This window comes from Battus philenor, unplaced genomic scaffold, assembly GCF_028537555.1.
Source record: "Battus philenor isolate CCGP_79_NKW_IND1 unplaced genomic scaffold, ilBatPhil1.0.hap1 SCAF_10, whole genome shotgun sequence".
NCBI classification, from domain to species: Eukaryota; Metazoa; Arthropoda; class Insecta; order Lepidoptera; family Papilionidae; genus Battus; species Battus philenor.
The window spans coordinates 780,891-796,471 of record NW_027181662.1 but is presented as its reverse complement, the minus strand read 5'-3'; the positions used below and the strand labels follow the sequence as shown (position 1 = coordinate 796,471).

Here is a 15,581-nt window from a genome sequence, read left to right as displayed (position 1 = left end):
TGTCGACATAGGGAGTACACCTATTTATACTACGGAGAAGGTTCTAGTAAGTTCGAGATAGTACTCGGTTAGATTTTTCGAGAACCGTACACAAAAATTTATAAATAACTTCTAGGTCACGCGTGTTTACCGCACTTCCTGATCCTAGGGTACCGTGTTTATTGTTTAAAGGGTTCTGTAACTCGTGCTTTGCAACAGGATGTTCACTTTAAAGTTTTACACCATTATTTATTACCATGTATAAGGTTTAAGTCAATGAAATAAATAAAAATTCAACTCTTAACAGATTTATTTCAACAAAATGCTTTTATAGTACATATCTGATTCTACGACCGCTGCGGGGAAGAACCTTTTTGATCTGTTTGATGCCGGTGTGACCGTATTTACAAATTTAAACTACCCACCATAACATATAAACACCAGCTACTGCTGAGCGCCTTGGGTTATTCTGTAACAAATTACCGGTAATTAATTGATAATCTCATAGTTTTACAGTACTGTACGCTAGATGGTGCTGGGGATTTTCATAAGACCTGTTGGAATTTAAACTAATATTTTTATTGTAAAAATTAATCGTAACTAAGCCTTTTATACCTATAACGTTCTCCACAAAGTATTGGGAAACTTTAATATCAAACAAATTTATATTCCATAGCAAACTTTATACCTGATTTTTTTATCTCTCATACAATACCCGGCGATAAATGTTGCAAATCGACCTTTGGAGAGAGACAATCGGCTAATTTCAGTTTTGTAGAGCATTATCTATATACCACACTACCTATGTGACGTTTTATCAGTCGTATATATTAAGAGTTGTTAACACCCCCAAATTTAAATAATTTATAGTTATACTGTGGCATCTATAATACAATAGGTATAATGGTGTTTATTATACACAGTTGTAATTTTCCTAAATATTTAATCTCTATCTTTGAAGTCTATCATTTATTGCGCAAGCTTTATTATCACTCTTAACTGTAAAAAGATTTTAAATTTTTCATACTCGTATAAAGCGCTATGTAAGCCCGTATAACGCGGTACTTACAGTTCAACTTTAACATTTCGCGTTTTGATATTTAAATCTATTGTAAAGGAAAAACTATGTGATGAACGAAACATGTCATGTTTTGTTGTTATATCAGCGGCTAATTCTTAGATATAGAAAAATGATCACCGAGAGGGTTTCAGTGGGAAGCAATTTCAGATTTATCGGCAGATTCATAGACTCAGATAATGATAATAGTGTGTTGCGGTGACCTGGTGATGCAGGTAGCTGTTGGCTGCTGGGGAAGGTTCTGTATCTCCCGGTACTGAGTAAAATCTGTAAGTTCCATAGGAGATGCAGAGGTACTCTCCAAATGTACGGTTGTTGTGGGTAGGAACCCCATATAACCTTATCTGGTATCTAGTGCCCATTTAGAAGATATCTCCCTTAAAATAAGTACCTGTTGGAAAGAACAGCTCGTGCAGCCGCCACCACGTCTGCAGGGCGTGGCAGTGCCAGCGCCTCGAGGCTGCGAGCGTACGGCATGGGCACATCAGCCCCCGTCACACGCCAGCACGGCGCGTCCAGCTCGAAGAACGCAGGTGACTCCATGACACGAGCACATATCTCCGCTCCGATACCTGAGCACAAACATCCAATTCCTAAACCCAGGATTCCCTACCACAACGGGATGCTGAGTTTTGAAACATTACCCAGAGCCCATATGTAGTATGTTCAAAATATTAGACAATGTAAATACAGAAGCAGATGGAGAAGACCTATGTCCAACAGTGGAAGTTATGCGATTCAAATCTTAAAGAGCAATGGATCGGATGAATAGACATGAGGCAGTTTTCAATGCTAGATTTAAAAAAAAATGTCATAGAACATTTTTGCGCCCATGGTTAGTACATTGTAAGACTTTGTAGAAGATAGCGCACATTAAGAATGTTGTGTTCGCTTTCAGACCGCCCAGATGTCTGAAGCGACGACTGCCGGGAGCAAAAAATGAATTCCGCGAACGAGCCCGTCGGGGCTGACGACGCAACATAAGTGGTGCGGAAATAAAAATAAAAAAACGAACTACAATAAATAATCAGCCTTTAGGTGCTTTTTATTGTTTCTTTACCTCATCGCCCCGCCCCATGTTGAACCTATATTACCAGCTTGCGTTGTTTAGAGATAAGCCTCAAGGAAAGCAGGGGTGTTACTACTTGTTACAATAATCGAACCTTAATGGATATCTTTTAGCTTTTCCAATTTTGAAAGCATCTCAAATGCCGCGTTTATTTGGAGATTTCCATTATCTCTCTTTTTCCCAAGAAACACTTACCCACCGTAATAAATGGGCGCAGAGGAAATCGTTACCACTTCCCATTATACTAGATAATCCCTTTTACTCTACTTTTGACATATCCCATATTCATCTGAATTTATATGATGGATGTTGGTGTCTACTATTCCACCAGATTGTCAACTCACCGGATTGGGGCCATCCCTGCTCCACAGTGATGAGGTGATGAGTCTTGGCGACGGACTGCGCGATCGAATCAAAGTCCAGAGGTCTCAATGACCTTAGGTTGATCACCTCACATTCGATGCCTGAAATAAATTTATTTTTATAACATACAAATGTCAAGACATTATCAACTCATAGACCCCTCAAAGATATCTATGGGGCGATATACCATAATCGCCACACTTGGCAAGGGGATTGGCGATCGCTGTGTGGTATTTTGGTATGAAGAGGAATAAATGAATCTTGTGTGTGAGTGGTGGCAATCCTATATAATTAACGAACAAAATTTGATTTATTATATCTTGGGAAATGAACCTGTGACCTAAGATTGGAAGTCTCAGTTCTTCAGGTTTTCCATCTTATAGTATGTATATGATATATCCAGCTTCATGGCGAATATCTCTTACTAACCAGGTTGTAACCGAAGCCCAGCTAAACTGGACAATTCCTTTCCTGAGATGGTGTTTCTCCAGAATTCTGGACAGACCTCTCTGCAGCATCAGAGGCACCAGAACCGAAAGCATGACTCAAGAGTATACGACTAATATATATATATGTGATGTGTATATATATATATATATATATATATATGTGTGTAAATGTGTGTTAATCATACCTTCTCCAGCGAGTTCATTGGCCGCTTGCAGAGCTGTATCCGTTGCTTTACCAGCGCAGACCACTGTGATATGCTGTCCAGGTCTTTCAATCTTCGCCTTCCCAATCGGCAGCACAAAGTCATTGGACAGAGCTTCATCCGACATCGGGAAAGGAACACCATATAGGATCTCGTCTTCTAGAAACACAACTGGGTCTGGATCTCTGATTGCTGCTTTGAGAAGACCTGGAATCAAATATATGATTAAAAATTGTTATATACACTCTGTTATACACGGTATCCTATGCCCAGTAGTCGATTTATGGCTCAAAGATGATGATGATAAGTCTCTCAGTTGTAATTTTGAATATCTAGTTTCACCTTGACTAATATTTTTTTTATGGCCCCCGCTATTGGAGGCCTCTCGTACCCTTAATTAGTTGGGATCAGGGTCTTTGTTTCCTTGACTAATATGATAGTGCAATGAGTAACATATACAGGATGTTTGATTATATATTAAAGCAATAAATAAACTAATTCGAAATATAGTATATAGGTGATGATACCCAGAGAGCAATGGAGAGGGCCATCCTCTGAGTTTCTCTGCGAGATCGAATTAGAAATGAGGTGATTCGCAGAAGAACCCAGAAGGATATAGCTCGAAGAATTGCCCGTCCGAAGTGAAAGTGGGCGGGGGGGCACATCACTCGTGCAACCAATAGGTTCTCGAATGACGACCACGAGCCGGTAGACGCAGCGTGGACTCCCACTAGGTGGACCGATGACTTAGTTAAGATCAGGGGAAGTCGCTGGATTTGGCCAGCACAAGAGGTCATTGTGGCGATATTTTTTGAAGGAAAATAAGATACAGGTGATATCATTGATTACAAATGTTTTAAAGAATATACGAGTACACCCATCCCCCCGATTTACACGGTACTTGTTTTACACGTTTTCGCTTTTACACGGTTTTCCAAATAAGTTTTTTTTTTTGTTTTTATCACACTCTACTAAATGCTACTGTGAATGAACACGTGCGCTGTGTGCACATTTCACGGAGAATCCCGAGCTTATGTGCTGACTTGGCTCAATATGAAGAAGTTTACAAAGATCTTACAAAAAATTCATAGCAATTGTTAATAACCGATTTTATTACCATCAATCATAACGTAAATATTTCTGCTTCAAACATCGAATCGGCACAAATAGCTTCGAGTGATGAAAGTGAATCCGAACCTTCGATTCCGAAAAAGAGGATTAGAGTAATTTCTGACAGTGATAAAGGATAATAAAACACCTTTGGTTATATTTTTTTATTCTTCTGTTTAATGTATTGTAATTAAATAAATAAAAAAGTGTTTCCGTAATATATTAAATATTTTAACTTCTCAATGCATTTTATTTTTATTTCTGTGTGCACCTAAAAATATTGAAAAAAAAAAATCACATCTGTCTTATAGCAAAATTATGCATTTTCTCCAAGCTTTTCGAGTTACACGGTTTTGGCTTGAAAATTTTTAATTTTCGATTTACACGGTTTTCTCGGGAAGGTATCTACCGTGTAAATCGGGGGATAGGTGTAATTTGTTTTATATTTCCTTTAGTGTTCACTTTGTACAGGGTGATTACCCTGTACAAAGTGAACACTTGTATATGTTACATTATCTTTTACAGCAAACAAAAAAGATTTTTATTACTCTATTTATTATTTCTGAATTGACAGCAAATTTGTTGTATGTTCACCTATTTAAAACTTTTACACTTATATATCGCCCTGTATTTTTTTTATTATGTGCCAGACCAATAAGTTTTGGTAGTACAAAGTATATAATATATGATATAGTATATATGTGGGGGTGTTGGTACCTTTAGCATCCTCAGAGGAGTAGGGCATGAGCACCTTGAGACCTGGACAGTGGCTGTACCAGGCTCCGAAGCACTGGGAATGCTGTGCAGCTACTCCCGCTGCGGCGCCGTTGGGACCACGAAACACGATTGGAACGGGCACGGCTCCCGCTGACATGTAGAAGGTCTTCGCTGCTGAGTTGATGACCTGAAGTTAATTGTATCATGGATTTAAAAAATTGTTTTTTTTTTTTTTAATATACATTACATTGCCTGACACTACTTGGTAAATCCAATCTCTGGTTTACTTATTTTTATTTTTTATTTATATATGGGGACCAGAAAGTAATGTAGCTTACTTAAGTTAAATTCACACGACATTTTTAACAAACTTTATTCCTAATCAACAATATATTCACCTTCATTATCAACAACCTTTTGTTGTCTAGAATACAAATTTTCAATGCCAGAGTGATAACAAATTAATCGGTTTTTCTGTAAAATATGTCGACAGGAACGACATTACTTTCTGGTTCCTCTAATACTACATTGCACGCCCCTGAGCCTCGTGGATGGTGAGCTTCCTTGAACCTGTCTCTGTACCATAGTGTCAGCTATTAAAAACTTGGTTATCTGCCAGGGTGTTTCTCTGTTGGACTATTAAAAGGTTGTACTAACTTGATCTATGGCCTGCATAGAGAAGTTGAAGGTCATGAATTCGCAGACAGGCTTCAGACCAGCGAAGGCAGCTCCCACAGCGATACCAGCAAATCCAGACTCTGTGATTGGGGTATCAATGACTCGCTTGTCTCCATATTTCTTCCACAGTCCTCTGTAACATCAAAACATTTTTTTTATTACCAAATAGATCCAAATTTTTGGGACCTTTTTAGGATTATGTTACAAAATAGTGTTAGATATAACTTCTCAGCATTCTATTTACATTGTAGAAAGGGAGCCTTTTTACTGGTAGGTGCTCAGGTTTGACCAACCCATGTATGAGGTTTAGGAAGCTTCATTGTAATATGAAGTTGTTTAAATTCACCAACCAGACTCCTCTCCTTGTCCAACCTAATTTTGGATAATCCTATCAATTTGCTTTAGTAGCCCACTCCAGTAAGCTCTTCAAAAGCTCTGAAGTCTAAAGTAAAAAATTAGAAAGTAAATAAAATAATAAATAATATATATATATATACTACTGGCAGGTTTGGAACCTTAATTTTTTCAAACAATTCTATTTAAAGAATGAGTGTTTACCAAAGCTGACAGTCAAAAAGACATTGACTAAATTAAATAAAGATTTTTTTTTACATATAGACTAAACAGCCCGCTCCTTCATCACTCTTATCTCCATTCAGAAAATGTCTGATAGAGATCACTTATAACGATAAGAACGCCTCTTGTACTTCTATATAAATTGTTTAATTTCATTATTTATAATGTTTAAAAATAAATTATCGTTAAAAAATTTATGAGGTTTCTTTTCACTCTCCTAAAAAAGTAGTCATTAATAATGAAACTAAAATTAGTAAATGAAAAACACATAATGAATTCATTAAGAAATGAAATTCGTAGTTCGTTATCTTTGTAAATATTTCAATGTGTTTCAGTCTACATATCATTCAGGATTTATTAGTTTATTACACGCTATACAAAAAGTTAATTTACTTTAAGATAAGCAATTTGAGGAGACATGCACTCAGAAAATTTATGTATTTAGATTATATGTATGCATATATATTTTTTACTGTTACTAGCACGAGTTAAAAAAGTGACACTGTATAAAAGACTTATTTAATGGAATCAGGCGTTACCTCGCGGAAGTCCATCCATTCTTAGTAAGAAAAGGACTAATATTTAGCCACTTCCGCACATGCAGTGGTAGTCGTGCAACAAAGTGCACTGCCCGCCAGCCCGCTGATAAATACATATGCGGCAAACAATGCGAATCACACAACCGCCACCGCCAAACCACTCAACATGCGTTTCACCCCTCCACGCACTAATCGGTGTAACATAACTCCTGAAGATGCCTAAATATTTGTCCTTTTCTTACTGAATAAAAGACATTAATTTTGGTGAATATGGCTTGAAAATAAAAATATGTCAATATTTGGGTATACCAAAGTCATCAAACTGTACAAAGTGCAGTCTCGTATCCAACCCAAAAGCATTTTAAGCAAAAAATCTTAGCAAATTTTGAAGAATGGTAAATGAGCTTTGTAATTTCTTTATGAACATTGATCTGTCCATGGAATGAAGCCTTATTGTTAAGATGTAAATTGCTAATGCAACTGCCGCATGTCAGTCCAAATTGAAGCTTTTAAAAACTGCAAAGTGATAGATAATTACAAAATTCTTCAAACCATTGTTAAAGGTTTAGATAATTAATATAAATGTTAAAAACTTCAGTTAAATTGATCTTTTCATATACTTAGTCTTGCCATAAATATTGTTATAAAGAAAAGCACGATTTTTTTTTTATACGTAACATTTATTCCTTTCATAGTGAGTTAGTTTAATACATCAATATATAACTATTAAAAATATACAATGTTTATTCGAAGTGGTCTCCATTGGCTGCAATACAGTCTTTTAAACGTTGAGGCCAGTTATCAATAGCAGCACGAACTCTTTCTAGAGGAAAATTCTTCACTGCCAACCGAATGGATCGTTTTAGGGACTCCAAATTATCATGGCGTTTAGAGCAAGCCTTACTCTCTAAAACTGACCATAAATCATAATCCAATGGATTTAGGTCAGGACTTGACGACGGCCAGTTTTCAGTGCTGATAAAGTCCGGAACGTTAGTTTTCAACCAAGATTGGGTGGATCGAGCTCTATGACCTGGTGCCGAGTCTTGTTGAAAGCACCATTCTTTGTTATTGAACATGGTGTTAGTTAAAGGCTTAACTACCGTCTCAAGAATGGTATTTTGATAAACTTGTGCCGACGTTTTAATACCTTTTTCACAAAAATATGGCTCAGTCACCCCTTCATAGCTAACACCCCACCAAACCATCACTGAAGTGGGATAATGCCCACTTTGTACTCTGTTTACTAATTGCGAAGCTTCTTTAGAGCTTCCAGCATAAATACGGTCATTTTGTTTATTAAAATACTGCTCAATTGTAAAAATTTTCTCATCCGTAAACAAAATTTTTTTGTGACCTCCCTTTGCGTACCGCTTAAGTAGTTGTTTGGATTTTACCACCCTATTCTTCTTTAAATTATCAGTTAAGAAGTGACCAGTACGTCTCTTATAGGCTGCAAGTCCTAAGTCATCTTTTAATATACGCGACATGGTTCTAGGAGCTATCTTCATCTCCCGAGATAAAATCTTTTGCTTACGGACAGGATTTCTTCGAATTCTTTCCCTAACTGCTTTAATCACCTTTTTCACACGAACGGTACGTGGACGGCCAGATCTTTTTCTGTCACAAACAGAGGAGGTATCATTGTACCTATCAATAGCCCGGTAAACAAACATTTGACTAATACCAAGCGGGTGGAGGGTTTTAAAAATTGCACTTTTCTCCATACCTACTTTATGTAAGGCAATCACAGCGATTCGGTTCTCTTTATCACCCCACTCCATTTTAATATAACAAAATATTTAACAATATAATGGCGCGAAAATAAGAAAACACATCAAGCAATCATATAAAAATGACAGATTCCAAATTCAAACGTAATATTTTCTTTTTTTGAATAGTAACAGTATTTATGGCCAGACTAAGTATTTGTTTATAATTTCATTTTGTCACCTAGTTACACATCCCCTATTATCTCATATAACTTACTATTCCATAATTATAGTTTCTGTATTTGCAACATATTTGTGGAACCTATACTACACAAAAACAAACTCAAAAACATGTATGCATGCTTTAGTTCATAGAGTATAAATCAGCCTGATGTTAAATTGTTAATATATGTCTCAGTTTAAATAAATGTATAAGTTTTATGAGTATTATTTGGTTTCTCCCAACTTTATGCGAGTCTGTTCATCAGTTGGCAAGAAAGGTTGCTTCAATCTATTCCACTCAGATCTCTCTCTGGCCACTCTGCCCCAAGTTATGCCTGCAGCCTATCTCAAGACAGTGTTCCATCTTTTCTATTGTCTTAATTAGTAACATTGTCTAATTAGTAAAAGTGTAACAGACGAGTGTTAAAAAAATCTTTACAGTTTTACAAACAATAGATATTTAACAAATAATACCTGTAAATTTCTACTATTTGTACATTCAGTAAATATATAGGAAACTAATCAAATATTTGTATGAAGGTATATAAAAAAAACAGCAAATTAATTCAATATTGTTTAAAATATAATACTTGAGTTAGGTTTAGCAGAATTTAATTATTTTTTAGATATATTAAAGCACTATGCAGTATAGTGGCGGATAAAGCCTATATGTTCAATCAAATATACATTAATATGATCTCATTAGATCAATAATTGATAGTACAATAATTATAAAGAATTTGTTATTTTTTTGACAATTTATTTTTATCACAACAGAAAACTTATAAGAAAACATTCTGTTCTAAAACAATATTTATAAATTTTAATTCAGATTATTAATATAATATTTTGATGTATTTATTTATTAAAGTCTAGATTTAAGGTTAGGAAATATAAATGAGAGCTGTCAACAAATCTATTATGTAATAATTCATGGTCAAGGAAAAACAGCGATAAAAATTAGGTAAACAGTTTTTAATTGAACACATTGAAGAACAGTGGCAGTGTGGACAGGTTTGATTAATGCTTGGAGATTAATTAGAATGTATTACCTGCTGACTTTGTAGGCGCCATCATATTGGGCTACTTCTTCGCCTAGGAGGAAGACGGTCTCGTCCCGTTCCATCTCCTCGTCCAAGGCTTGATTCAGGGCATCACGGACAGTCACGGGCTTTGAACTAAGAGCTTTAGAAGTAGAAAAAGAGCGCCGCGACAAACGAGACAGCAGACCGAACAGCACCGGTGTAGATTTCAACGCCATTTTCACCTTTAAACTTTTAACAAGTTCGCATAAAGCTTGTTTCAATCGTTTCAAAGCTCTTGAAAGAGCTTTTTATTAATAATAGGGTTGAAAATGGAGTTAAAATCTTCGATATATTGCTATGAAGGATGAATGGAGGTCGAGATGGACTGAAACGTCAAATACGGCAATGACGTTTCAACCACTCCATAGATTATTTATATCACAGTTCAACAAAATAAAGCTGCATCTCTTATAATAATGTTTTCTACTAAAATATTAAACAATTCATTCACAGTTTTATTAATACGTTTTCTTTTTGATCTTTGTATGTTTTATATTACTTTGTTTAGTTAGCGCCACCAATAGTACGACCGATGTAACCATATTGCGCTAAACAACCTGTTTTATTGCTTTATAATTTATTTTTATTCATTTATGTAGTTACTACGAAACTAAAGAATTGTTTTTATTCAAACGGAAATAAAATAAAAGATTTCATGGATTAATTTAGTTTTATTTGATATCTATAAAATGTTTAAAGCTATAAATCTTTAAATATTTTATAGATATCAAATAAGACAAGGTTAGATTATAAAAAAAGGTAAAATTGTTTTAATTTTCAGCTTTAATCTCGAAACGACTAAGAGTTTGAGTAATGTTTTCCTTCAGGTATAAAAGGCGTCAGGAAATTCGAAATATGTTTACAAAGTAAGAAAATATCAATATAAAATGTATTTAATTCTGTATCTATCTATATAAATATCGGCTCATCACGATACCTCTGGAACCATAAAGCTAAGAAACTTGATATTTTTCAGAAATATTTCTTTTGCCAACTATACGTCAGTTAACAATAAATTTCACAAAATTCCACCAGTATGGGGTTGGAGGGTGTTCATGTTTGCGAAAAGGACAGGGAACAGCTAGTATTATATAAAACATAATGCATAAATGTAATTAATAATATATTATAAGATCCAATTATTGTGCTTTGTCTTGTCAAGGAACATTTGAATTTTCGATTCTGAATGCTCAATGATTTTTGGTCATACTAAAGTAACCAAATTTTAAACAAATTTTTTAAACAAATGATTTACGTGAATCAGTTATAATGAGATACTGAAGTGAGGGTCAAGCAAGAAGCTGTAAACAGATCAAGGACGGATATAATCGTAAAAATTTAAATGTAGACCATCGGAATACATTTGTAACGTGGAGGACACATTTTATTACCGTGTTTTCGTGATCAATTTTGGACCTTACTTAAAGCTCTGTCCTTTGTACCTTGAATGAGCCCAATAATTACCTATTTGGTACAAATAAATATCGTACACTATAATTAAAAACAATATATTGTCTACGGTAGACTTTGGAATATAAGACTTACAATAAACTTACTCAAGGACTATTGTATTTTAAATTCTGTTCCTATGTTTAAACATTATAGTGCTATTAAAACATTTCTTTTTATACTATGGGATTCTTCCTAGGGTCTGCAGGTCTATGTAATAATAACACGTAGTCGGAAGTAGAAGTGTTTATAGTCATTTTTGCTTTTTCTCTGTTGATGTTAATGCTATTAGTCCTTAGGCTTTGACAGCTTCGTCGGTACTGCGTTCACGGAGCGGAAGAGTTCGTGAACTTGAACTAAAAACTAAAGCTGATAGGACGCCAACCAGTTGCTCTTCGCGGTAGAGCTTTGACAGGGTGTGTTGCTGATGTGTGCTTGCGGCGTGTGACAGCAGCGTGGACCACAGGCGAACTGAGGAGAGATCCGGATCCAACCACAGTTCGCCCACGCTGTTCTCGGTTAGGTAGCTTTGGCCATATTTATACAGATAAAACTGTCACAATGTTCAACCAATAAAAATCGACAGCCAATCACAAGTCGAGAAGTATTTTAGAGCGTTGGTCACCTGGTGTATATAAAGAATTATATTTCTATGGAATTCCCCCTTTCGATGCGTCATTGACAATGACATGATGTAGTCTACTCTCCGAAGTACAAGTATTGTTATTATTCAGGCAATAGCCATCGAAGAACTCAAGGTTATGCCGTCTCCGGAGCTCTTGCATAGGAATGCTAAGAAGTTGTTATCGAAGAGTTCAGGCCCATGAGGTCACTACGGAGCATCCGTCGAAGCGATCTAAGAGCTCTGCGGCCTTCTAATCCGATAAAATAGTAGAAAGTGACCCAAGACGGGGCTCTCTCGAGCTTCGCTATCTTAAAGCAGGTCTTAGGCTATGCAACCTCTGTGCGGTGCCCCCTCGAATCTGCAAATGCCATTTGGTCAGCAGTGTAAGCCCTAATCTAACCTCAGAGATGATCTGCGTAAGGAATGTCCTTCAACGTTAACTACTGTAATTGACATAGAAGTTGTGCAGCGTACCAGCATTGACATTGACATTGACACTGGGCATTGACATCTGTCAAATTCTATTTTTTTTTAATTTTACAACGTAGTTATAAACACAGCATTCAGCTTATTGCAGACTAATGCGCAAGCTAAACGAGATATAAAATTTATTTCTTGGACTAGTATTTGATTGTAAGCTATCGGAAAGATGATTTAGCATCCGACTTTCTCTTCATGAAAAAAAATTGAACAACGCGAGGGACGTCAGATGGTGATAGAGACAGTTCTGAGTTAGGCTCCGGAGGAATCGCTGGTCATCAGAGCACTAGCTTAGACTCACTTCGTCCCCAAATCGACTCATAATAAGTTAAACAATACAAACAGCGTCTGGTATAACTTTTAATAAAAAAGTAGTTTCAAAATAATGAAACTTGAAACGTGGTCACTACGTAATATTCATAAATATTCCTTTTAATTCTATAACGAGTATATTGATTGTGAATTTTGTAAAGGACGTTTAAATTGTAAAATAATTTGGTTAGTAAATCCTACCAAAACAGTAACAATTTCGCGTATGTAAATACTGACACAAAGGATATTTTTTGCAAACATAGGTTATATATAACAATCTGTGTTTTGTTAATAAATTACAATGACGCGAATCTCACGAATCTAATTTGTCTGTGAATTAAAAAAAAAAAACTAATTCGAATACAAAATCCATTGATTTTGTTATTATATTCTTATATAGATCCCTTGATTATATTGTCGCATTATATATATAAGCTTTATTTACAAATTTTATTGGTTGGCATATCTTTTTATTTTTAAATATCTAATAGATTCAGGCGTTACTTTGCGGAAGTCCATCCTAAGTAAGAAAGGGACTAATATATAGCTACTTCTGCTATGCAGCAGTAGTCGTGCAATGAAGTTGCTACATAGCGGAAGTAGCTATATATTGGTCCCTTTTTTACCTTATATTTTTAGTAATATATACTTTATTTAATTTATAAAGGATTATTGATTATAGGTGTAATTATTATTTACTATCTGTACCTCCAGATTTTACAATGCCAGAAGTTATTGGCTTGTCGAATACCACCAATAGAAAAAAAATAATGTTACATATTTTATAGTGATCGCTTTATGTGTATAGAAAGTATATCTTATTTTGAGCAAATGATGATATGGCTTCTTTGTAATGTGAGTGAAGCTTTAAAAGGAAATGCAGAGAGGTTCTGAAGTATCGACTACGAGTCTGTAGATGGGCCGTGGGTAGGTGTCCCACTAGTGGACCGACGAAATAGTTAAAGACACGGGAAGTCACTGAATGCGAGCAGCTCAGGATAGACGTTCATCGGCTGAAAATAAAAAGAAGAATGTATTCTAGTTTCGATCAAATTGTGCTGTTTTGGAATTCTTCTAGCAGAGGTATGAAAGTGATTACGTTTAATAATTCAAAGTATATAACATTAATAAATCAATATATAATTAAATGTAAGTATGATTGGCTTGATTTAAAAGAAATGCCATTAAATAAATTAAAAAAAAATGATTACACCGAATCGTATGAGTGATCCCCAGCGACTGCCACTCGAGGCGATGCCAAACAATAAACAAAATGGCAGTTTAACTTAGACGTCTGAAAACTACTTAATTACTCACCTATACGCGCTCGTAAATATTTGGACGGTACACTAGTGATGTGAACACGACAATCTAATATTGGCACACAATACCAAAAACGATAACAATTGGTACGAGAATAATATAAATAATATTAATGTAGCTAAAATTTTTACACATTAAATGGTACTAAGTTTAACAGTTATTGCGATGTAGTAATTTGTTGATATTGAATTTGTATGAAGGCTCAAGTTTATCCAGGGATCAAAAGAGAGGATACGGATCTCCTAGCTTCGCTGCGAAATCAAAAATTAGAAGATCCACAGAAGAATCGAAGACATTAATGTATACACAAATATATTTACGTATGGGGAACAAAATTAGGTTTGAGTTTTTGTTATTCATCTATTAGATATTTGAATATATCATATAATTACTTCGATATTTATGTAACCCAATTTATGATAGTACATACTGGAATTACATATACTGTAATAAAAAAAATGTGACTACAGCTTAAATATCCGTAATAAAGGAGACCGACAGGAACAAAATACGGATTGTGCGAACGAGTCTATCGGGGCTGACGATCTTCATTGTGCGTCCCTCGTTTTACTGCAGCTGACAGGCGGTGAAATAAAGTAAAGTATGGAAGAAGAGAGGCTTGTCCTTAAGGTGGATTTACTGTTTCTTTAGTTTAAACTACCACATCCTCGTTGAATTCTCTAGAAATAACCTGCATACGGTATTTAAGATATATCGAGAAGTGTTGGGTATATATTCGTCTGTCATTCGGGGCGCGAAAAAGCGACCACGAAGCGATGGTCAGCACGCTACCAGTTTGAATGATTGCATATTTACAAGTATGTCATTTCGGCGACGTGAATAAACACATCTTTTGAGTGAGATATTTTAATTCGAGCACCATATAATAATAATTTGTTGTAAATAAAATTTCGAATATATTCTGTTGACATTTTACCGGTTTTTTAGTGAATTATTTGTTGAAGCACATCACTATAGCCCGGTCAAAGTACTCCGGGATATGACGGGACGTGTGAGATCGAAAGTTGCCCGGATTGCGACTCCTGTCTTATGAACCGAGCGCCGCCCGCGGGAACTTTGCTTTTCTTATATTTATTGGCAACATTATATCAAGTTATACTATCGACGCTTTAGCATGATGAACGAAGAATTGAAAACTAATTTAAATTAATCTAGTTCTTGTTTAATGTTTTACTTTAGTATATAAATAAATACATTTAAAAAACTTTTAAGTTAAACGGTTTTTTGATACCCATATTGTGGTGGTTGTGGAAAAATATGTACCTAGTCCGCCATATTGGAACGGCGTCCATCTTGAATTTTAAATTTTGACATAATCATCGTGTTTTACTAGTGTAGCCCTTTCATTTGATACCCATATTGAGGGGGTTAAGGAAAAATACGTAATCCACCATTTTGTATCGGCGGCCATCTTAGATTTATAATGTTATTGATTTTATTATATTGTATTGTCATCTAAATTAAATGTGTGTACCAAATTTCAGATCAATCTGACTACGGGAAGGTGCTTAAATTTCAATTTCTAAATTTGATCCAAATAAATTCCGTACGGGTCGAACTAAATAAAACCGTTTAATAATTGAGGAACTGA

General features: G+C 35.3%; 1 protein-coding gene across 1 annotated transcript; it reads right to left on the bottom strand.

The window, feature by feature from the left end:
- Positions 1-271: 271 nt before the first annotated feature.
- Positions 272-10,125, bottom strand: Pdhb (Pyruvate dehydrogenase E1 beta subunit). The gene is made up of 7 exons (XM_068767279.1): positions 9,748-10,125; positions 5,626-5,779; positions 4,969-5,155; positions 3,124-3,348; positions 2,471-2,590; positions 1,449-1,629; positions 272-448 (listed from the first exon to the last, which is right to left on the bottom strand). The coding sequence occupies exons 1-7, from the start codon at positions 9,954-9,956 to the stop codon at positions 424-426; spliced, it is 1,101 nt and encodes a 366-aa protein (XP_068623380.1). The 5' UTR covers positions 9,957-10,125; the 3' UTR covers positions 272-423.
- Between the last annotated feature and the right edge of the window lie 5,456 nt (positions 10,126-15,581).